The sequence below is a fragment of the Chiloscyllium punctatum genome, chromosome 9 (genome assembly GCF_047496795.1).
Source record: "Chiloscyllium punctatum isolate Juve2018m chromosome 9, sChiPun1.3, whole genome shotgun sequence".
Classification (NCBI taxonomy): Eukaryota; Metazoa; Chordata; class Chondrichthyes; order Orectolobiformes; family Hemiscylliidae; genus Chiloscyllium; species Chiloscyllium punctatum.
The window spans coordinates 5660363-5684854 of record NC_092747.1 but is presented as its reverse complement, the minus strand read 5'-3'; the positions used below and the strand labels follow the sequence as shown (position 1 = coordinate 5684854).

Genomic DNA, 24492 nt, shown 5'->3' with positions numbered 1-24492 from the left:
ACAGACTTTGTAGTGAATGAAACCTTTGAAGAGCAGGTGTGCATGCTGGAATGGATAGAGATAGAGGAAGCTGATGTGCTGAAAATTTTGTCAAACATTAAGATTGACAAGTCGCCAGGCCCAGACCAGATTTGTCCTCGGCTGCTTTGGGAAACGAGAAATGCAACTGCTTCGCCACTTGCGAAGATCTTTTCATCCTCGCTCTCCACTGGAGTCGTACCTGAGGACTGGAGAGAGGCAAATGTAATTCCTCTCTTCAAGAAAGGAAATAGGGAAATCCCCGGCAATTACAGCATGGCTTGATTAAATGCAGTCAACATGGCTTTGTGAGGGGCAGGTCATGCCTCACAAACCTTATTGAGTTCTTTGAGGATGTGACTAGAAAGGTTGATGAGGGTTGAGCTGTAGATGTGGTGTATATGGACTTCAGCAAGGAATTTGATAAGGTTCCCCATGGTAGGCTCATTCAGAAGGTCAGGAGGAATGGGATACAGGGGAACTTAGCTGTCTGGATACAGAATTGGCTGGCCAACAGAAGACAGCAAGTGGTAGTAGAAGGAAAATATTCTGCTTGGAAGTCAGTGGTGAGTGGTGTTCCACAGGGCTCTGTCCTTGGGCCTCTACTGTTTGTAATTTGTATTAATTTGACTTGGATGAGGAGATTGAAGGATGGGTCAGCAAGTTTGCAGATGACACAAAGGTTGGAGGTGTCTTTGACAGTATAGAAGGCTGTTGTAGGCTGCAGCTGGACATTGACAGGATGCAGAGATGGGCTGAGAGGTGGCAGATGGAGTTCAACCTGGATAAATGTGAGGTGATGCATTTTGGAAGGTCGAATTTGAAAGCTGAGTACAGGATTAAGGATAGGATTCTTGGCAGGAGGAACAGAGGGATCTTGGTTTGCAGGTACATAGATCCCTTCAAATGGCCACCCAAGTGGACAGAGTTGTTAAGAAAGCATATGGTGTTTTGGCTTTCATTAACAGGGGGATTGAGTTTAAGAGTCGTAAAATCTTGTTGCAGCTCTATAACACTTTGGTTAGACCGCACTTGGAATACTGCGTCCAGTTCTGGTCGCCCTATTATAGGGAAGATGTGGATGCTTTGGAGAGGGTTCAGAGGAGGTTTACCAGGATGCTGCCTGGACTGGAGGGCTTATCTTATGAAGAGAGGTTGACTGAGCTCGGAATGTTTTCATTGGAGAAAAGGAGGAGGAGAGGGGACCTAATTGAGGTGTACAAGATAATGAGTGGCATAGATAGAGTCGATAGCCAGAGACTATTTCCCAGGGCAGGAATGGCTAACACGAGGGGTCATAGTTTTAAGCTGGTTGGAGGAAGGTACAGAGGGGATGTCAGAGGCGGATTCTTTACACAGAGTTGTGAGAGCATGGAATACGTTGCCAGCCGCAGTTGTGGAAGCAAGGTCATTGGGGACATTTAAGAGACTACTGGATATGCATATGGTCACAGAAATTTGAGGGTGCGTCCATGAGGATCAACGGTCGGCACAACATCGTGGGCTGAAGGGCCTGTTCTGTGCTGTATTATTCTATGATCTATGTTCTATTTATAGTTTTTTTTTAAATCTTGTTTCGAGATGTTACCACACACCTCTGTAGGAGGTGGGACTGCTAGCTCCAAGGTAGGGACACTGAGCCACAGAAGACCTCAGATACATTTATGTACAAAACGAGGACATGATTGAATTGAAACCCATCAGTTTGTGATTTTCACTTTTCATTGATAGGGGATTAATGTTATTCAAGTGATCAACAATGACCGATGTGTGTTTTTAAATATCTGTTCATTGGAGATGAGATCAACCCTCATCGTGTTCAATGTTGCAGCAGACTCAAGGGGCTGAAGGGTCTGCTGCTGATCCTAGTCCTTATCTTCATGGAATCCCTACAGTGTGGAAGCAGGCCATTCAATCCACACTGACCCTCCAAAGAGCAACCCACCCAGACCTACCCTATAACCCAGCATTTCCCATGGCTAACCCACCTAACCTGCACATCCCTGGACACTATGGACAATTACCCATGGCTAATACACCCTAACCTGCACGTCTTTGGACTGAGGGTGGGAACCGGAGCACCCGGACACCCACGCAGTCACGGCGAGAATATGCAAACTCCACCCAGACAGTCGCCCAAGGCTGGAATCAAACCCGCGTCCCTGATGCTGAGAGGCAGCAGTGCTAACTACCTAGCACAATGCCATCCATCTTTTGTGGGCATCTCTGGCTGGGACCTCATCCCTAATTGCCCCAGGTAAACCTCTGCAGTCCTTGTAGCGTAGGGACACAGAAGACAGTCATTATTCGGGTTGTGATTTTAAAGCGTAGTTCAACAGAACTGGGTTGAGAATTTTATAATTCTGTACCTTTACCAGCATCATCAGTATCCTATTCAAGTCTGACCCCTTGGACAAATTCCCACATTACAGGGGCTCAGAAAGCCCTGCAATGAACCACAATTTCAATAACATGAAGAGAGTCTGCTTAGACACACCTTTAGTTCACAATCCTTCAGACTCCATAGGCGGGCCGTGTTGTCATATGATCCTGCTAAGAGGTGCAGACCCTATCAGGAAGAGGAGAAAATGGTATTAATCAGCCATTTGGACTAAAATCTTATCACTAGTGTGTTATAAATACTGTGGATACGGGAACAGATCAGATGCTACGTGGAATGACAGCAAATAGGAGTGGGAGTAGGCCATTCAGCCCATTGTACCTACTCTACCATTCAAGAGGGTCAAGTCTGCTCACCCAACTATGCACCACATTCCCACTTTCTCCCTGTGCCCTTTAATCCATTTAGCCCCAAATGCAATATCTAACTCCTGGAAAATAGGGTGTGGGTTTGGGTGGGAAGCTTTTCGGGGGGGGGGGGTCAGTTTGGACTCGGTGGGCTGAATGGCCTGCTTCCAAACTATAGGGATTCTATGAAGTTAAAAACTAGGATCAGCAGCAGACCATTCATCCTCTAGAGTCTGCTGCACCACTCAACCTCTTTCTGTGGCAGAGGTTCCCCAGGTTCCCCACTCTCTGGGTGAAGACATTTCTCCCCATCTCAGTCTGAAATGGCCTACCCCCTATCCTGAGACTGTGACCCCTGGTTCCGGACTCCCAGGTCATTGGGAACATCCTTCCTGCAGTTACCGCGTCTGGTCCGGTGAGTATTTTACAGGTTTCTATGAGATCCCCTTCACTTTTCTAAACTCCAGTGTATATAGTCCTAACCAATTCAACCTCTCCTCATGTATCGGTCCTGCCATCCCAAGCATTAGTCTGATAAACCTTTGCTGCACTCCCTCAGTAGCCAGAACAGGCGATAAGGAGACCAAAACTGCTCAAAATGTTCCAGGTGTGGTCTCACCAAGGCCCTGGATAATTGCTGCAAGATATCCCTGCTCCTGTATCTGAATCCTCTCAAATGAAGGCCAACATACCATTTACCTTCTTCACCTTCTGTGGCACCTGCAATGCTTACTTCAGTAACTGGTCTACAAGAACACCCAGATCTCACCCCAATTCATCTCATTCAGATAAAAATCGGATTTCATGTGTTTGCTGTCAAAGCGGGTAACACATTTATCCCCGTTGTACTTCATCTTTACTTAGAAAATAAATTATAAAGAAAATTGATGGCGAGGCATTGATGAGATCATAGGAAGAGGCAGGAGGAAATGGGGGCAGATTTGTTAGCTCTTTCAAACAGGACAAGATGGGCTGAATGGCCTACTTCTCTGCTGTGTATCTATGAGAAGGGATTAGTTTGGGCAGTGACGAGCAGGGTCGGGGGTCGGGGGTCGTGGGGGTTGGAATGCCACAGAGAGATTCCCTCACCCCGACCCTCCTGACAAACACCAATCCTTCCAAGGTCTTACACCCACTTGTGGCATTATGAACCCTCAGACCAGTCCCCAGATTCGAGGGCTCCCTTCACTCACCGAGGGATCAAACTCAATGCTGGTCACTCCATCGTTGCTCCCCTCCAGAATTTTCACCAGCTGGAGCATTCCTGTTGGACAGAAGTGGGCAGACACAGTTAGCTAAAATCAAAACCTCCCCCCTCCCCCCGCCTCCCCCAACTCTGCTACTAGAATCAACAGAGCCACTGTCCACTCCAACAACAATAAAACAACTGGCTGTTACATACGGAGTGAAATCAAGCATTGCTGTGGGAGAAAGGAGCCTTTTAACTTCTACCTATCAGGACAACTCACAAAAAATATGAAGGTAAATGACCATAAGGTATAGGAGCAGCAGTAGGTCATTCAGCCCATCAAGTCTGCTCACCGTCCAATAAGAACATGTCTGATCAGATAATACTTAACTTTCCTGACTTTTCCCCATAACCCATGATTCCCTGACTGATTAAAAATCTCTCTATCTCAGCCTTGAATATACTTAATGACCCAGCCCTCTGTGGTAAAGAATTCCACAGATTCACTCCCCTCAGAGAGAAGAAATTCCTCCTCATCTTGGTCATAAACATGGGACCCCTTATTGTGAGATGATGCCCTCTGGTCCTAGACTCTCCCACAGGGGAAGACAACCTTCCGTCATCTACCCTGTCAAGTCCCCTATGTTTCAGTAAGGTCACCTCTCATTCTTCTAAACTCTAATGAGTACAGGCACAATCCACTCAACCTCTCCTCAAATAGTCCCGCAGTACCCAGTATCAGCCGAGTGGATTACCTTCAATGTCAGTCTATCCTTCCTTAGGTATGAGCTAAAGTGAAGAGTAAAAAGAGACAACAACATTTATACTGTATGAGGGTAGAGTGGTGATTGGTTTGCAAATGGACTGAGAGACATTGCTGTGGAGAATGTACCAATTTGATGATGATTGACAGTTAACTGCCAGATTTTGCTTAAATGTTTTTTTTAGATTAGATTAGGTTACTTACAGTGTGGAAACAGGCTCTTCGGCCGAACAAGTCCACACTGACCTGCCGAAGTGTATACCACCCAGACCCATACTCCTACATTTACCCCTTCACCTAACACTACGGGCAATTTAGCATGGCCAATTCACCTGACCTGCACATCTTTGGATTGTGGGAGGAAACCGGAGCACCCGGAGGAAACCCACGCAGACACGGGGAGAACGTGCAAACTCCACACAGTCGCCTGAGGTGGGAATTGAACCCGGGTCTCTGGTGCTGTGAGGCAGCAGTGCTAACCACTGTGCCACCATGCCACCCACTTGGGTTGACTCTGATTGCATGAAGTATTGGAGGACTGAACTGGAGAACAGCTGTCAACAGTTTTGTTGAGTTAAAGAACATGTATGCACACCCTGCACTCGGGGGCAGATATGTGACAAGTTTCCTTGTGAGGTTTAAATGAAAGATAAATACTTAGTGTTTAATGTAAACAATTGGACTTCCTTACACACACAAACATGTACACACACTCACTCACACCCATGCAGACACACACTCACTCACACCCATATAGACACACACACTCACTCACTCACACCCAGGCAAAAACACACACACTGACACACATACTCACTCACACCCATGCAGACACACACATACACCCATGCAGACACACACACACACACACCCATGCAGACACACACACACACACAGAGCCAGAAACAGTTTCAAGTTCATGGAGCGTTGTCAAAGGTCACTGATCTTGAAATATTAACTGTATTTCTCTCCACAAATGCTGCCACACCTGCTGAGTTTCTGCAGCACTGTCTGCTTTTGTCCTGTCTAGCAGTGATCCTTAGCCTGGGTCCTACCCCTTCACCGGTCAAAAGATTTCTGACCCTTCCTGATCAGAAGGTATCTCATTGAGAAAAACTCATAAAACATTCCGTTTCTATCATGGCAACACACCAACCCTTTCCACGGTGCTCAGGGGTAATTACTGGTGGTCAGGCCATTTGCAGACAACAGTCTGGGTATCACTCATTCACACAATATCTTCACAAAGTAAAGCCACTCTCTGGATTTCATGTTTGGAGACAGAAGGTCTGTAGCAGTGTTGTGCAATCATTTTTTTAAATTAACCGCAGCCAGAACAGGTCATGTACTTTAATTACTTTGTTAAGACTTATCCAGACAGGGAATTAGCTCAGAGATCTCTGTTGTACGCTTTTACAGAAAATGGCACTTAACCCCTTGACTCCACTGTTTCACAGAATGTGCCTTTGTTTTTATTCATTCACAGGATGTTGGTGTCACTGGCTGGGCCAGCATTTATTACCCATCTCCAATTAACCAGAGTGCGGTCAAGAATCACCCATATTACTGTGGGTCTGGAGTCACATGTAGGCCAGACCAGGTAAGGATGGCAGTTTCCTACCCAATAGGACATTGTGAATCAGATGGGTTTTTCTAACAATTGACAATAGCTTTCATTATCATGATTGGACCCTTAACTTCAAATTTTATTCAATTCGTAGAGTCATAGAGATGTACAGTATGGAAACAGACCCTTCAGTGCAACTCATCCATGCCGACCAGATATCCCAACCCAATCTAGTCCCACCTGCCAGCACTCGGCCCATATCCCTCCAAACCCTTCCTATTCATATACCCATCAAAATGCCTTTTAAATGTTGCAATTGTACCAGCCTCCACCACATCCTCTGGCAACTCATTCCATACACGCACAACTCTCTGCGTGAAAGGTCCCTTTTAAATCTTTCCCCTCTCACCCTAAACCTATGCCCTCTAAGTTTGGACTCCCCCACCCTGGGGAAAATAACCTTAACTATTTTTTCTATTCATGCCCCTCATGATTTTATAAATCTCTATAAAGTCTCCCCTCAGCTTCCAAAGCTCCAGGGAAAACAGCCCCAGCCTACTCTGCCTCTCCCTATAGCTCAAACCATCCAACCCTGGCAACATCTTTGTAAATCTTTTTAGAACCCTTTCAAGTTTCACAGCATCCTTTCTGTACCAGGGAGAACAGAATTCTATGCAATATTCCAATAGTGGCCTAATCAATGCTCTGTGCAGCCCCAATATGACCTTCCAACTCCCATACCCAATGTACGGACTAATAAAGGTAAGCATACCAAATGCCTTCTTCACTATCCTATTCAAGTTCCACCATCTGCTCTGGCTGGAATGTTACGAAGTGTCCAGAACATTTCCTTGCTCTCTGGATTAATAGTCTGGCGATAATACCACTGTTTTGGGATTATTGGGCCTATTTTGGGTTTATACTTCAAAAGTTCATGTTTGTGGTTGATAAGTTCATACTGCAGAAGGCAAACAAGAGCTGATTGGTACTGGATTAGGAAAAACCTCAGCTTCCTGCTTGAGTGTTTGTTGGAGCTGCCCCCATCCAGGCAAGTGGGGAGTATTCCATTACACTCCTGACCTGTGCCATGGACAGGTGTTGAGGAGGAGTAAGGAGGTGAGTCACTTGCTGCGGCCTCTGACCTACTGTTGTAGCCACTGTGTTTATGTGGTGAGTCCAGTTGAATTTATGGTCAGTGGCAACCCCCAGGATGTTGATGGTGATGCCACTGAATATCAAGGGGTTGTTACAGCTCTTGCTTAGCTACTGTTTTCTGTGCTGCTTAAAACAAGTCCCAGATAACCTATGAAAGCATGTAGATCTGTTACCGTGCTGTCAGTACTTTGGCCTGAGGTTCAACATTGAGTCCAAAGTGAACAGTTTAGAAAACTCTCAAATCTGTGAATCCCATTGGGAAGAATTAGCCCAAACTGGTGGAATTCTGTTTATGAGGATGGAGTGGGGGAGGACAGGGCTTGGGGGGGGGGTTGGTGCTATGAATGTTAATTAGGGTCAGGAATTGGTCCTCCGGAGAGAGTTCAGAGGCAGCCACAGGGTTATCTCAGTGCGGACGGGCTTGGGAAAGGCCAGCCTCGATGATCTGGGACCTTTACCCACCTGTTTAAAATAAAACAGAAAGCAGCCCCTCCAACACCTCACACTCCCCCCTCACCTTCCTTATGTCCCACACTTGACCCCTCACACCCAGCATCCAGCCCCACCTTGCTCACAGATCCTCTGTGCTAACCTGCGTCCCTCTATACACTCGGGTATCCATTAACAATGACTACATTAAGTCAACTCACCCCATGCTCCCACATCACAAACATTGCACTTCTACCTTCCATTCCATCTCCCTGACTAGCCACCATGGCCAGATTTAATGTCTGCTACATAAAAAAAGTCTCACTGATAAAACCCATTCACTGCATTTACCTCCCTTCAGTTATTTAATCCCTTCTTTAAAAAAAAGTGTTTATACACCCACTTTAAAAGATTTTATCAGCACTTGCAGCTGTCGATCAAACGGAGGACAGACAGGCACACCACTGTGATAATGTTAGGTTGTAAAATCAGCACAATCATGGCTTGCAGCACAAATCCTAAACGATAAAGCTTGGCCTTTCCTCAACAGACAATGAGAAAGCAAGTGCCTTTGGTCCTTTTAAAGGTAAGCTCCATTTTCCTTTACAAAATTTCAAGGCAAGGAGATTTGAATCCATGACAAAAGCTCAGATGGCACAATGGCTCAGTGGTTAATTCAGCTTCTCAGCTTCACAGTGCCAGGGACCCAGGTTCGATTCCCACCTCAGGTGACCATGTGGAGTTTGTACACTCTCCCAGTGTCTGCGTGGGCTTCCTCCCATAGTCCAAAGATGTGCAGGTCAGGGTGAATTGGCCATACCAAATTATCCATAGTGTTAGGTGCATTAGTCAGAGGGAAATGGGTCTGGGTGGGTTACTCTTCGGAGGGTTGGTATAGACTTGCTGGGCTAAAGGGCCTGTTCCCACACTGTAGAGCGTCAGAGACCCGGGTTCGATTCCAGCCTCGGGCGACTGTCTGTGTGGAGTTTGCACATTCTCCCTGTGTCTGCGTGGGTTTCCTCCGGATGATCCGGTTTCCTCCCACAGTCCAGAAACAAATGTGCAGGTTAGGTGAATTGGCCATGTTAAATTGCCCATAGTGTTAGGTGAAGGGGTAAATGTAGGGGAATGGGTGTGGGTGGGTTGCACTTCAGCGGGTCGGTGTGGACTTGTTGGGCCGAAGGGCCTGTTTCCACACTGTGAGTAATCTAATCTAATGTCTGAAACTAAGTAAGCCTGACACGAAGTAAGTAATCTAATCTAAACTTGACAGCTCCAATGGCTTTATCCACTTTTTACATACACTTGGATCTAAAGTTTAGCAATTCCAAAGAGCGTTTGACCTCTAGCCGAAAGGTACACCAAAGATGTCGCTGGACATATCCCTCAGATACCAGCTCTCTTCAAAGGGGATTGAAAGAGCTCTGGCATTTTAGACAATTCTCCTGAAAGGTCTGAAGACTATAAGCCATGTTTTGGACATGCCACTAACAAAACATGGATGTGCTTGAAGACACTTCAACTCCTCAACGCCCCCCCCCCCCTCAACTCCACCAAGGACAAGCAGGTCCTGGGCCTCCTCCATCGCCACTCCCTAACCATCTGATGCCTGGAGAAAGAATGCCTCATTTTCAGTCTCAGGACCCTCCAACCTCAGGGCATCAATGTGGATTTCACCTGTTTCCTCATTTCCCCTCTCCCCCCACCTTATCCTAGATCTAACCCTCCAACTCTGCACCACCCTCACGAACTGTCCGACCTGTCCATCTTCCTTCCCACCTATCTACTCTACCCTCTCTTTGACCTATCACTTTCACCCCACCTCCATCCACCTATTGCACTCTCAGTTACCTTCCCCCTGCCAACCCCACCCCCCTTCCCATTTATCTCTCCACCCCCGAGTCTCCCAGCCTCATTCCTGATGAAGGGCTTTTGCCCGAAACGTCGACTCTCCTGCTCCTCGGATGCTGCCTGACCTGCTGGGCTTTTCAAGCACCACTCGGTCTACTTTAATCTCCAGCATCTGCAGTCCTCACTTTCGCCTGTGCTTGTAGATAGTTGTGCTGTGACATGCACACCTTCCTCTGTGAAACCGCAAGTGCAGAAAGTTCAACCTGCTTCCCCTTCACCCTTCCCCCTTCCCCCTTCACCCTTCACCCTTCACCCTTCCCCCGTTGGGCGTGGCACCTCCAGTATTATTTTGGAATGGCCCTCTCCACCACTCCAAACATTCCGTTTATAGTAAAGATGACAAATATATTTTCATACTCTGCCTGCATATGAGGATCTGAAATCTGAATCCAGGCAGAAGTCACTAGCTGTTGTCAGGAACAACCATTTAATGCATGCTCTTACTAACATAGGTGGCAATAAAATGGCTTCTTAATGCAAATAAAATGACAAAATGGCTTCTAGGTTGCTAATTGACAATTCTGCTCAAAGCTGCATAAAATGGCCTTTAACCCTGCTAAAAGCTGAACTAACCATAGTCTGTCTGAACAAAGATTAGCAAACAATGCTTCCTTTACAGCATAGGATCGACTAGATAAGACATTACTAGCCAGCCTAACTGACCTTGCAAGTACAGGTGCAGAGATTACGTTCGTGAGATAGGAGTACTTGGATGTTGGAAAACAAGGTTTGTTCCCAGGAAATATCATTGGGCTAAGTTGCTCGTCAATAAAGTCATTCCGTTAAAATTGATTGGTAATTGTCTGAATGTGCTCTGTGATTATGGCCTCAAAAAAAGTATAAAAGTGTCTCTGTCTTAAGCCATGTGTGCAGTTTCTCAGAGAAACATGGAAGTGTTTAACCTCCATTACTGGACGAGATTGAATAAAGTGTGAAATTTTACAGAAGCAGCCCGGATTGCTAGTGTTTATTAACAGATTGTGGAACAGAGAGACATCCCCCCTGTCCCCGGGTCCAGATCTTCATCTGGTGCTGTGAGTCAGAGTTGGCAAGGACGGACTGGGGGCAGTGGCTTAAGAGCCTTGAGTCCACTATTGAGTTTAGAGGAATCAGCCGACCAGATGGGAATATTTTATATCCGTTTGGGTTTTCTCTCATTCAAGCCGTGGTTGATTCAACCCCTCGCTGCTTCTCATCTCAGTCCAGCCCGAGAAGGATCGGTCCTGGTAAGAACTTACTCTAAAAAGAGAGGGGTTGGGGACATCAGGGAGTCAGAGACTCCCACTAACAGTTCGGGAACCTGTGAATAGAGTCAGGGACTCTGATTCAGTAGGATTGAAGCTGTCTGAAGTGACTCCTAAACTGTTCTGTGAAAGACAAAACAAAGAAGATATATTAAAATGAAACTGTCAGAGTATTAGAATGTCGATAACGTTTTGCAGAAATCATTAGTCTTGTTGTTCATTGTCGGGTTAGTCATAGAGATGTACAGCATGGAAACAGGCCCTTCGGTCCAACCCGTCCATGCCGACCAGATATCCCAACCCAATCCAGTCCCACCTGCCAGCACCCAGCCCATATCCCTCCAAACCCTTCCTATTCATATACCCATCTAAATGTCTCTTAAATGTTGCAATTGTACCAGCCTCCACCACATCCTCTGGCAGCTCATTCCATACACATAGCACTCTGTGTGAAAACCTTGCCCCTTAGGAATCTTTTATATCTTTCCCCTCTCACCCTAAAACTATGCCCTATAGATCTGGACTCCCCTATGCCAGGGAAAAGACTTTGCCTAGTTATCCTATCCATGCCCCTCATGATTTTGTAAACCTCTATAAGTCACCCCTCAGCCTCCGATGCTCCAGGGAAAACAGCCCCAGCCTGTTCAGCCTCTCCCTGTAGCTCAGATCCTCCAACCCTGGCAACATCCTTGTAAATCTTTTCTGATCCCTTTCAAGTTTCACAACGTCTTTCCGATAGGAGGGAGACCACATTTGCACACAATATTCGAAGAGTTGTCTAACCAATGTCCTGTACAGCCGCAACATGACCTCCCAACTCCTATATTCAATACTCTGACCAATAAAGGAAAGCATACCAAACACCTTCTTCACTATCCTATCTACCTGCGACTCCACTTTCAAGGAGCTATGAACCTGCACTCCAAGGTCTCTTTGTTCAGCAACACTCCCTAGGACCTTACCATTAAGTGTATAAGTCCTGCTCAGATTTGCTTTCCCAAAATGCAGCACCTCGCATTTATCTGAATTAAACTCCATCTGCCACTTCTCAGACATTTGGCCCATCTGGTCAAGATCCTGTTGTAATCCAAGGTGACATTCTTCGCTGTCCACTACACCTTCAATTTTGGTATCATCTGCAAACTTACTAACTATACCACTTATGCTCACAAACATATCATTTATATAAATGATGAAAAGTAGAGGATCCAGCACTGATCCTTCTGACACTCCACTGGTCACAGGCCTCCACCACCACTCTCTGTCTTCTACCTTTGAGCCAGTTCTGCATCCAAATGGCTACTTCCTCCTGTATTCCATGAGATCTAACCTTGCTCACCAGTTGAGAGTGAGGAGAGAGAGGAGAGACAGAGAGAGAGAGAAGAAAGGAGTCAGAGTCATAGAGATGTACAACATAGAAACAGCCGAAGTGGTGTCCTTCCTCATCCGTATGTGAGGATACTAGTGAGACAGGGTCATGTCTTTTTGTGGCTAGTTGGTGTTCATGTATCCTGGTGGCTAGTTTTCTGCCTGTTTGTCCAATGTAGTGAAGAAATTCCTCCTCATCTCTCATTTTCTGAAAACAATGCTGTTGGTTTGGGATATTTTGGATCTCTCTTTATACTTCCAGTTTTATAAAATTTAACAAAATTAAATAAGGTTCGTGCAATTCCTCCACTCAATGAGCAGATGTTAAAGTCAGAAGTGATTTATGTCAATGTCACAGAGAGGCCTTGTGTATGTTTAAGGCTGAGAGAGAAAGAGAGAGAGAGAGAGAGAGATTATTCATCAGTCGAGGAATCAAGGGTTAGAGGGAAGGGGCTGGAAAGCAAGTGTGAGGAATGTTGGATCAACATGATTGCATTGAATGGAGGAGTAAGCTCGAGGGGCCAAATGGCCTCCTCCTGTTCCTGTTTGTTATGGGTTTATTAATGTCATTCAGGGAAGGAAATCTGCCATCCTTACATGCTGTGCTGTAGATGTGACTCCAGACGCATAGCAATGTGGCTGACTCCAACATGCTGCTGGCAATGACGCTCTAGTCAGTGACACCCATTTCCCACAAATTAAAACACATCTCAGATGGTGAACCCGCACAAATTCAGAAATAAACCTATAAGAGCTCCATTTTAAGGTCAATATTTTTCAATCAACGTGCTCAGAGATGTTATTATACACCTCTGGGACAGGTGGGATTTGAACCCAGGCCTCTTGGCTCAGAGTTGACACACTCCCACTACGTCACACGAGCCCCCATGTACATTTATGTACAAAATAACAACATGATTGAATTGAAACCCATCAGTTTGTAATTGCCACTTTTCATTGATAGGTCATATACATTATTCAAGTGTTCAACAGCTATTAATGTGCGTCCTTCTTAATATTTGCTTCTCGGAGAGGAGATCAGCCACGATCGTCTTGAATAGTGGAACAGGTTTGAGGGGCTGAATAGCCTACTCCCAGTTGTTATGCAGCATGGGAGCCTCAACATGTACCTATATTATTCAGCTCCACTCCACCACACCTCAAAGAAATACAAGTCCAGCTGTAGGAAAATAACACATACGGGCCAAATATTGAACTACAGAAACAATCATCCCAACATCCACAAACGAAGCTGCATCAGAACATTATTTCAACGAGCCACCACACACTGCAGCACAGAGGAGCTACAAAGAGCAGAGGAAAATCACCCATACAGTGTATTCAAAAAGAACAGGTACCCAATGAACAAAGTCCACTGATTTCTCAGCAACAAACCCCAACAAGCAGACAAAACACGTCCAGAAACCCTAGCCACTCTCCCCTACATCAAAGACATCTCTGAAATGACTGCCAGACTACTCAGACCTCTTGGCATCATGGTAGCCCACAAACCCACCAACACACTAAAACAGCAGCTAATGAACTTGAAAGACCCTATACAGATAACAAGCAAAACTAATGTCATTTACAAAATACCGTGCAAAGACTGTAACAAACACGACATTGGACAAACAGGCAGAAAACTAGCCACCAGGATACATGAACACCAACTAGCCACAAAAAGACATGATCCTGTCTCACTAGTATCCTCACATACGGATGAGGAAGGACACCACTTCGACTGGGACAACACATCCATCCTCGGACAAGCCAAACTGAGACATGTACAAGAATTCCTAGAAGCATGGCACTCCAACCAGAACTCTATCAACAAACACATTGACTTGGATCCCATTTACCACCCCCTGAGAAAAAGAACAGGAAATTATATCACCAACCCCAAGGAAACCCAAACATAGAAATAGAAAGCGGGAAACACCAGCAGTGCTTCTTCGTTCGGAGGCTCACTGAAGATGTTACCTAGTAGGGTGATAAAATATTGGAAAATGAACCTGCCTGCTCAGCGAGCAAACCTACATCCAGAACCTCAAACTGAGCTACGACCTGAGCTACAAATCTTCTCAAAACTCACCATTTACACTTTCCCTCTGTCTCTTTCTTTCTCTCCCATGTTTACCCTTTCCATCTCTCTCTCCCTCTATCTTTCACATATTAACACTTGCCCTCTCTCACATTTACAAACACGCCCTTTCCCTCTCACACTGAGCCTGTCTCATTCCTAATCCTAAACTAACAGACCGCTGATCTGTGATTTTTCTTGGCTCTAACTAAAGCTAATTTGAGGACCGTTCAATCTATGCCATATTCGGATCATCCAGAGTGACCTTCCACAACACTCACCTCCAACAATGTCCCATAGCTTCACTTTCCTGTCACTGCCTCCAGTTGCCAGGATCTTGGAGTTTGGAGAGAACTTGACAGCATTAACCTCACCATCGTGTGCTTCCTGCTTAAAAGAGCAAAAATACATATGCACACACTCAGAGGTGATTCTACATGTTTCATTTTCAATTTGATTTGATTTGACTTCAGGGTGACAGTTCCACTTGCTTTCCTGTTAATGATTCTGTCCTTTCCTGGGTCTGGTTGCAATGAAGCTCAACACAGACTGAAGGAACATCCCATTCTCCAATTAGTGCTTTACAGTCTCGGGGTCTCCAAACGGAATTTCAGAACTTCAGAGCATGACCTCTTCCTCTGTTTTTCTTATACCATTTCCCCCTGCCCCCACCTCCCCTCCCTGCACTATCTTGTTTGTGTTTTGTTGACTTTGTTCTTTTGGTAGAGAGCAGACCCTTTTTCTCATTTTTGCACTTTCATTGACACCCATTTTACATCTCAATCGCTCCTTCACCACTATTAGCACTCACTTTTTCTTTGCTCTGGACACTCTCTGTTCATCTGTTCCACTCGCTCTTCCTCCTCCTCTGTCAACAGCTTCATATCTCTCTAGGTCAGAGGCTGGGAATTCTGCAGTGAGTAACTCACCTCCTGACTCCCCAAAGCCTGGCCACCAGTGACCAGGCACAAGTCAAGAATGTGAAGGAATACTTCCCATTTTCCTGGATGGGTGCGGCTCTAACAACACTCGGGTGTGTGCATCAGTTTTATATTAAACACAGCAGCACTCTCTCCCACTGACTGTCCTCCAGATTACAAACATATAACACTTCGACAGTCACTCACCAAGCTGAATCGAACTTTGGCTGGAATTCTTGCAACCGAACAGAAGTTCGTTGGACTACAATCCACGCCGATGAAAGATGTATTCGCCCGCTTTCTGTTCGGGGAAGAAAAAAATACACGTTCACAAACATACACGCACATGGAGGCATGCACACAATATGCACACAAAAATGTGTACAGACACGACAAACAAACTCACACACAGACACAAACATACAGACACAGAAACGTACAGACACACAACATACAGACACAAACATACAGACACAGAGACACACAACAGACACACAAACATACAGACACAGAGACACACAACAGACACACAAACATACAGACACAGAGAGACACAGACACACAGACACAGAGACAGAGACACACAAACAAACATACAAACATACAGACACAGAGACACACAAACATATAGACACAGAGACAGACACAACCATACAGACACAGAGACATACAAACATACAGACACAGAGACACAGACACAGAGACACAAACATACAGACACAGAGACACAGACACACACAAACATACAGACACAGATACACAAACCGACACACAAACATACAGACACAGACACACAAACATACAGACAGAGACACACAGACATACAGACACAGAGACAGACACAACCATACAAACATACAGACACACAGACACAAACATACAGACACAGAGACACACAGAGACAGACACAACCATACAGACAGAGAAACATACAAACATACAGACATAGAGACAGACACAACCAGACACAGAGACATACAAACATACAGACAGAGACACAGACACACAAGCATACAGACACAGGTTCAGACATAGAGATACAGACACACACAAACATACAGACACAGAAACATGCAGACACAGAGACAGACACAACCATACAGACACTGACATACAGAGACACAGACATACACAAACACAGACAGACACACAAACATAGAGACACAGAGACACACAAATGTACAGACACAGAGACACACAAACATACAGACACAGAGACACACAGACATACACACACACAGACACACAAACATACAGACACAGAGACAGACATACAGACACAGTAGCACACACAAATAAACAGAGTCACAGGGAGAGACATTCATACATACAGATGAAAGAAAAATTGAATTCAGCTTGTCTCATTTGTGGGTAGAATTATATAAGAGAGACACAGAGTTTAACTAAGACAGGGAAGTGAGGGCATAAGCAACTAGAGCAGATAATACATGAATAAATAAGTAAGATGGACGAATGAGCCCAGTCAGAAACATATAGTTTCCTTTGAAATGACAAATAAATTCATTTTCAGTAATATAGAGAGTGACACACAATGTTGTTCAGTCACAGAGTGTGCTGTGAGTGTAAACACTATCATGTTGAATGAGAAAACACAACAGGAATTGTTGGAATGTTTGTACTTTGAATCCTCAGCCTTCTCAGAGAATTCCCTTTCTAAACCTCTCCACCTCTCTCCTTTAAGACATTTCTTAAGGAGAAAGACTTGCATTGATATAGCACTTTTCACAACCATTGGACATCTCAATGTGCATTATAGGCAATGGCATTCAGTAAGAGATCACCTGGATTCAGAGAGTATTCAAATCAATTGGAAAAACATTAATGTGACACCCCTGAAACCATATGAAATAGAAACAGGAGTAGACCATTCGGCCCCTTGGACCTGCTCTTACATTCCTTACATCCACTTTCCTGCCCTTTTCCCATATCCCTTGAATCAGTGACTGCTGAAGAATCTCTCTCAGCCTTAAATATACAGATGGACTGTGAACCCACAGCTCTCTGTGACAAAGACTCACAACCCTCAGATGAGAAATTCCTCCCCATCTCAGTCTGAAATTGGTGCCCCTTTATTCTGAGACTGTGCCCTCTGGTCCTAGACCCTCCATGAGGGGAAACATCCTCTCAGCATTGACCCACTCAAGCCCCTTAAGAGCCCTGGATGTTTCAGTGAGATCCCCTCTCATTCTTCTAAACTCCAGGGAATAGGGTGCCACCCTGTTCAGCCTTTGTTCATAAGACAATCTATCCCATCCCAGGGACCATCTTCATGAACCACATCCAATAAGGAATGTTCAAGAAGAGAAGGAGATAGAAAGCAGAAAACTGTAAGCCAATTAGCCTAACAGTGTTTTTCTCAGAGTTCATTGTGAAGGGGAAAAAAAGATGTTTAGAAAAAATAATGTAATTAAACAGAGGTTTTGTGAAAATGAAACCTTGTTGACTAATTTATTCATGTTTTTTGAGGATAGAAGCAGCACAGTTGATAAAGGGGAACTGATAGGCATCATGTGTTTGGATTTCCAGAAGGATATGTAGAAGGTGCCACATAAAAGGTTATTGCTCAGATGAAGAGCTCACAGTTGTGAGGGTATGAACATAGATTGAGGATTAAGTTAAGACACAGAAGTTAGAGTCAGAACTTTTCAGGTTGAAAATATGCAATAAATGAAGCCCTACAAAGATGAGTTGCAAAACCTCAAACATTTACCATCTCGATGAGCCGAAGGAGGGGACACAGGCAAAGTTTGCATCAAATTCTCCAATTATACAAAAATAGGGAGAATATATGCTGTGATAAGGACGTTAGGAATCTGTAAAGGGATGTAGATACATTGAGTGAATGGGCAAAATCTTGTCAGATGGAGATTAGTGTAGAAAAATGTGAGTTTTGTTGGAAGAATTAAATTGAAAACTATTGTTTAAATGGAAAGAGACTTTTTAAAAATGCAACACGGGAGATGTGGGTGATCTTGTGGATGAAACATCAATAAGCTAGCATGCAGGTGCAGCAAGTAATTCAGAACACAATTGGAAATGCAGCCTTATGACTAGGGGTTGGAGTTTAAAAATAGAGAAGTCTTGTTACAACTGTACAAGGTGTTAGTGAGACTACACTTGGACTACCTCAGATTACAACAGGATCTGGACCAGATGGGCCAATGGGCTGAGAAGTGGCAGATGGAGTTTAATTCAGATAAATGTGACGTGCTGCATTTTGGGAAAGCAAATCTTAGCAGGACTTATACACTTAATGGTAAGGTCCTGGGGAGTGTTGCTGAACAAAGAGACCTTGGAGTTCAGGTTCAGAACTCCTTGAAAGTGGAGTCACAGATAAATAGGATAGTGAAGAAGGTGTTTGGTATGCTTTCCTTTATTGGTCAAAGTATTGAGTACAGGAGTTGGGAGGTCATGTTGGGGCTATACAGGACATTGGTTAGGCCACTATTGGAATATTGCGTGCAATTCTGGTCTCCTTCCTACTGGAAAGATGTTGTGAAACTTGAAAGGGTTCAGAAAAGATTTGCAAGGATGTTGCCAGGGTTGGAGGATCTGAGCTACAGGGAGAGGCTGAACGGGCTGTTTTCCCTGGAGTGTCGGAGGCTGAGGGGTGACCTTATAGAGGTTTACAAAATTATGAGGGGCATGGATAGGGTAAATAGACAAAGTCTTTTCCCTGGGGTGGGGGAGTCCAGAACTAGAGGGCATAGATTTAGGGTGAGAGGGGAAAGATACAAATGAGACCTAAGGGGCAACTTTTTCACGTAGAGGGTGGTTCATGTATGGAATGAGCTGCCAGAGGAAGTGGTGGAGGCTGGTACAATTGCAACATTTAAAAGGCATCTGGATGGGGACAGGAATAGGAAGGGTTTAGAACGATACGGGCCAAGTGCTGGCAAATGGGACGAGGTCAGATTGGGATGTCTAATCGACATAGACGAGTGGGACAAAAGGATCTGCTTCTGTGCTGTGTGGATTCGACCCTATGTCCGTTATGGGAAAAAATGTTAGTTAATCAGTTAAAAAGGTTATAACAGCAAAGCATTTAAATATACACAATACGATCAAGCAGAGGCTTCATGAAGGGGAAATGATGGCTTATCAAACAGTTCCGATAAATTTAGGAGTAACAAGCAGGGTAGAGAAAAGGAAACAGAAGTTGGGATTTAGCTGTTGTGTATGAGTCAGTTTCACAGCCGTTATGATTTAAGTTAACCCCCAGGAGCTGGTCAGCACACTTAGAGGCAGGTTCCTGCCTGTACAAACAACAAAACAAAAACATGCACTTCCAGGCAGTGAGACATCCCAAGACAATTTTCTCTGGGCGTTTAATCAAAGAATAATAATTTGACACTGAGTTACATAAGGCGCTATTAGGGCATGGGGCCAATGGCGAGATTGCAAACCCTGTCGGGGCTATGTGCTGTCTTTGCTAGTCTGAGCAAGTGGCTTTATTGAATGATGACTGCAACAGAAAAAGTCCATTTGGCCCCTCATGCCCATGCTAGCCCATTGAAATGACTTCTGAAATGTTTTCCAATATTTTTCCTTCAAACGTTTTCCTTAAATTTATTCATTCGCAGGACGTGGGTGTCCCCGGCTGGCCCAGCCATTCTTGCCCCCATCCTGAATTATCCTGCGAAAAGTGGACTATAAGTATCACATCTCGAAGTTGGCTTTTGAAACTGGTGATTGAATCTGCTTCCATTGCCCTTTCAGGCCTCGAGTTCCAGATCACAATCCACTGCAAAACCATCAGCTGACCCCCCACTTTTTTGGCCAAACACCTGTCTCCTCCTCCAGTCCCCCTCCCCCAATCCTGGATTTCCACCACTAAAGCTCTTCATCATTTTAAAAACCGACAATGCCACCTTAACTGTTGTCTCTACAAAAGCAATCTCCAGTCTATAGATTTATTGTTTTTATATCAGTTCAGAGATGTGATGACAAACCTCTGCTGTAGGTGGGAGTCAAACCCAGGTCTCCCCAGCCAGAGGCTGGGACACTACCCATTGTGCCACAAGAACCCCTCATCCATATCACAGATCCTTTTACCCCCCCCCAAACTCTTCTGCATCTTCTCCAAGTCTTTGGCTGTTAATTATAACATTGTTGGCATTGTTGAGATTGACAGTCGAATGGCATCATTTCATTAATTGTTTACAAAGACAGAAGGGACACTTGTTGTACAGTGGTAGTCCCCCTATCTGTGAGCCAGGACGATGAGGTTCAAGCCCACCTACTCCAAAGATGTGTCATAAGATCTGCAAACAGGTTGTTTAGGAAATATATATAGACCAAGAGATAGAGAGACTGCTGGATGGCCTGAGAGCAAGGGAAAATGGAAGGAATGGATGTAGTTACACATATTGGTGCATTCCGTCACTAACTATAGTATCAAGAAAAGTGTCAGTATCTAGTTTCAGACTCAAGCAGATTGTAATCAAAATTATATGGTTATCTTTCTTAGAATGTGGTACACAGAACTGGACTCAGTATTCAGATTGGAATTGAATCACTAATACATAAAGTTTCAGCATATGCTATACCTCTACATAGAAAAAAGCAGAAGGAGTAGGCCATTCGGCCCTTTGAGCCTGCTCTGGCATTCAATATGGTCATGGCTGATCATCCAACTCAGTCCCCCGTTCCCACACTTGCCCCATACCCTATGATCCTTTTAGCCCTAAAATCTATACCAAACGCCTTCTTGAAAATGGCTCAGTGGTTAATACTGCTGCCTCATAGCACCAAGGACCCGGGTTCGATTCCAGCCTCTGTTGGTTTGTACATTCTCCCCGTGGTTGTGAGAGTTTCCTCCGGGTGCTCTGGTTTCCTCCCACAATCCAAAAGATGTGGGGATCAGGGCCATGATAAATTGCCCACAGTGTTCAGAGATGTGCAGACTATGTACGTTAGCCACAGTAAATACAAGGTTATAGGATAGGGGGTGAGATGCTCTTCAGAGGGTTGGCGTAGACTCGATGGGTCAAATGGCCTGTTTCCACACTGTAGGGATTCTATAGATAACATTCAATGTTTTGGCCTCAACTACTTTCTGTGGTAGAGAATTCCAAAACCTCCCTCAGTGTAGAAATGTCTCCTCAAAATGAAGCCCAGGACACTGTCTGTATTTTTAAACATCCTTCCCCAGGTTGTCCTTTCAGCTTTGAGCACATGCACCAGACCTCCACTCTGTCTGTTTGTCTCTGTCTCTCTCAATAGTACCATTGTAACTCGGACTGCCTCTACTCCTCCTTGCCACCAAAGTGCATCATGTTATTCCAGAGACAGCAGCGTGAACAGTCTCCTTCAGAGAGAGAGATGGGAATGATTCATTAATTCCACACGGATTTCCATTCCAGATGTTGACCCTTTTGGAAGTTGTGTTTGGGTAGGGATTAGATGCGGGTTGGGTTGGGTTTCTCCATCAGGCCCCTGATGGCGTCAAACAGCAGAACTGACAGACTGTCCACCGGTCAGGGGAACAGAAGTCAGCTGTGGAGTTAAAGAGTTGCCAATGGGGATTTCTAAAGAGGTCACACTTGACCAATGTTTGTGTTACCTCTTTGAGGAAGTCAATGAACATTGAGAAGGGTGACATAGTAGAAGTAATATACTTAGATTTTCAAAAGGCCATTGATAAAGGGATAGTATAACAGATACATGACAAAGGTAAAAAACGTGGGTGTATGGAACAAGCATCTGAATTGGATAATAAGCTGATTACAAACCAGAAAACACAGCATCAGGGTCACAATTTCAGGCAACTAGAACTGCAAAGTAGAGAGGCTCAATTTGTACAAAATCTTTGCCAGACAACAGTTGGAGTAACATGCACAACCTTGTGGTCTTCAAATCACAAAAAAGATATACAGACTCTGGAGAAGATTCAAAAGCGATTTAGAAAATTGCCAGAACGGAGAGGTTCCAAACATCAGGAAAGATAGAACACAAAGTGGTTTTAATCTCTTCAAAAAGAGATGGATGTCTTCAAGACCATGAAGACATGATCAGATAGATATTCAGAGGAGAGTCAGAAACTAGGTGTGCTGAAAATAAGACAGTCACTCATAGATCCAAGAGAAATCGCTTTGCTCGGAGAGTGGTGAGAACGTGGAGCTCACTATTATAGGGAATGTTTGAGTTGAATAGTGGAGATATATTTGAGGGGAAATTAAATATGTACACAGCAGAGAAAGGAGGAGAAGGAAATGGTAATAGAATGAGATGAAGAAGGTAGAAGGGGGATCATAACCAGCAGAACATCTGGTCCAGACCACTTGGCCAAATAGCCATTTATGAGGTGTAAATGCTGTGTGATAACTCAGCGTAAGTCAAATCTTTATACAGACACTTGAGGATGGCACTTTAAGGTGGCATGGTGCCCAGTGTTAGCACTCTGCCTAACAGCGCCAGGTTTGATTCCAGCCTCGGGTAATTGTCTGTGTGGAGTTTGCGCATTTCCCTTGTGTCTGTGTGCAGGTTAGGTGGATTGGCCATGGGAACACAGAGATGGGATTGGGTTTAGTTGGGATACTCTTCAGAGGTCGGTGTGGACTTGATGGGCTGAACGGCCTAATTCCACAATGATTCTAAGGTTTTGTACCTTTATCCCTGAGATGGTACCAGGATTGGCTACTTTTCACAGTACCCCTGTACTTGAGTAAACATGACAATAAACCCAGTCCTAATTCTAATGATTCTATGATGGAGAGAGTTTCAGGTTATGTCACAAGTTGCAGTGGAAGATGGTCGAAAGCAAGGTTTAAAACTTGGAGTTAGATGGATTAACATCATGAACAACTTCATAACTGCACTCACATCCAGTTCCAAGTGTCCCAGTTATCACAGACACAGTTCAACAATTGCCATCTACCCTGTGTTCCACCTTGACCCATAAAGCAGATGGTGCAGTAAGCAGAACAGAGCGACAGATAGATTAGAAAACTAGGAGCCAGCTGCCCAGGAGCTTTCAATATGGCAAAACACAACTTACCTGAAGAGCTCTTTAAAGGACTGGAAGAGTCTGGGGTGGGGTGGGAGGCTTAAAGAGCTTGACCTAAATAAAAACAAAACAAAAGGAAGGTTTGCAGCCAATGGTTGGCAGTTTTAGTGATGGAGGCTCAAGCTTTGAGGAGGATGAACAGTCAAATTCATCCAGCAAGGAGTTCCACCTGGCAACCAATTGAAAAGATCTAACCTTCAGGTCACATGGCTCAATGTCAAGGACAGCTTTCCTGCACCGAGGATACATGACCCAACATCAAGGACATCGTTCCTGCACCAAGATCACATGACCCAATGTCAAGGACAACGTTCCTGTACCAAGGTCACATGACCCAACGTTAAGGACAATGTTCCTGTACCAAGGTCACATGACCCAATGTCAAGGACAACGTTCCTGTACCAAGGTCACATGACCCGTCAAGGACAATGTTCCGCACCGAGGTCACATGACCCAATGTCAAGGACAATGTGCCTGCACCGAGGTCACATGACCCAATGTCAAGGACAACGTTCCTGCACCAAGGTCACATGACCCAATGTCAAGGACAATGTTCCTGCACCGAGGTCACATGACCCAATGTCAAGGACAATGTTCCTGCACCGAAGACACATGACCCAACGTCAAGGACATCATTCCCGCACCAAGATCACATGACCCATCCTCAAAGACTACTTCCCCCTACGTGATCACATGACCCAACTCAAGCAATCCACGAGTGAATGTGTTAGGTCAATGCTTCTTGAATTTAACAGCAGGTTCCAGATTCCACTGCAGAGGTCGATATATTTCTTAGGACTGTTTGTTAATATTAACACCGAGCAGCGACCTCCCACAGGGGAAACATTCCCTCCCATTATCATTAACACCCTTTCAGGCATCAAATGTCACAGCATTGACATATTGCCGGAAGCGCACTCTGCAAATCCTGAAAAACGGAAAACTGGAACAGGATTAGGCTAGTCAGCCCATCGAGCCTCCTCCGCCATTCAATATGATCATCCAACCGAGTCCCCCGTACCACCTGTTTCCTCCCTAAACCCTTTGGTCCCTTTAGTACAAGAGTCAGTT

The 24492-nt window shown here is 44.8% G+C and overlaps 1 protein-coding gene across 6 annotated transcripts in view; it reads right to left on the bottom strand.

The window, feature by feature from the left end:
* Nucleotides 1-24492, bottom strand: part of LOC140481103 (autophagy-related protein 16-like) — a 94710-nt gene that overhangs the window by 29516 nt on the left and 40702 nt on the right. For 2 of the 6 annotated variants that reach the window (XM_072576769.1, XM_072576771.1), the window contains exons 8-12: nucleotides 23413-23475; nucleotides 15600-15693; nucleotides 14754-14862; nucleotides 3960-4030; nucleotides 2516-2587 (exon numbers count right to left, since the gene is read on the bottom strand). In XM_072576769.1, coding sequence (XP_072432870.1) covers nucleotides 2516-2587; nucleotides 3960-4030; nucleotides 14754-14862; nucleotides 15600-15693; nucleotides 23413-23475 — 409 coding nt within the window. The remainder of the gene's footprint in view (nucleotides 1-2515; nucleotides 2588-3959; nucleotides 4031-14753; nucleotides 14863-15599; nucleotides 15694-23412; nucleotides 23476-24492) is intronic. The other 4 variants (XM_072576770.1, XM_072576775.1, XM_072576772.1 and 1 more) reach the window with 4 other exon arrangements.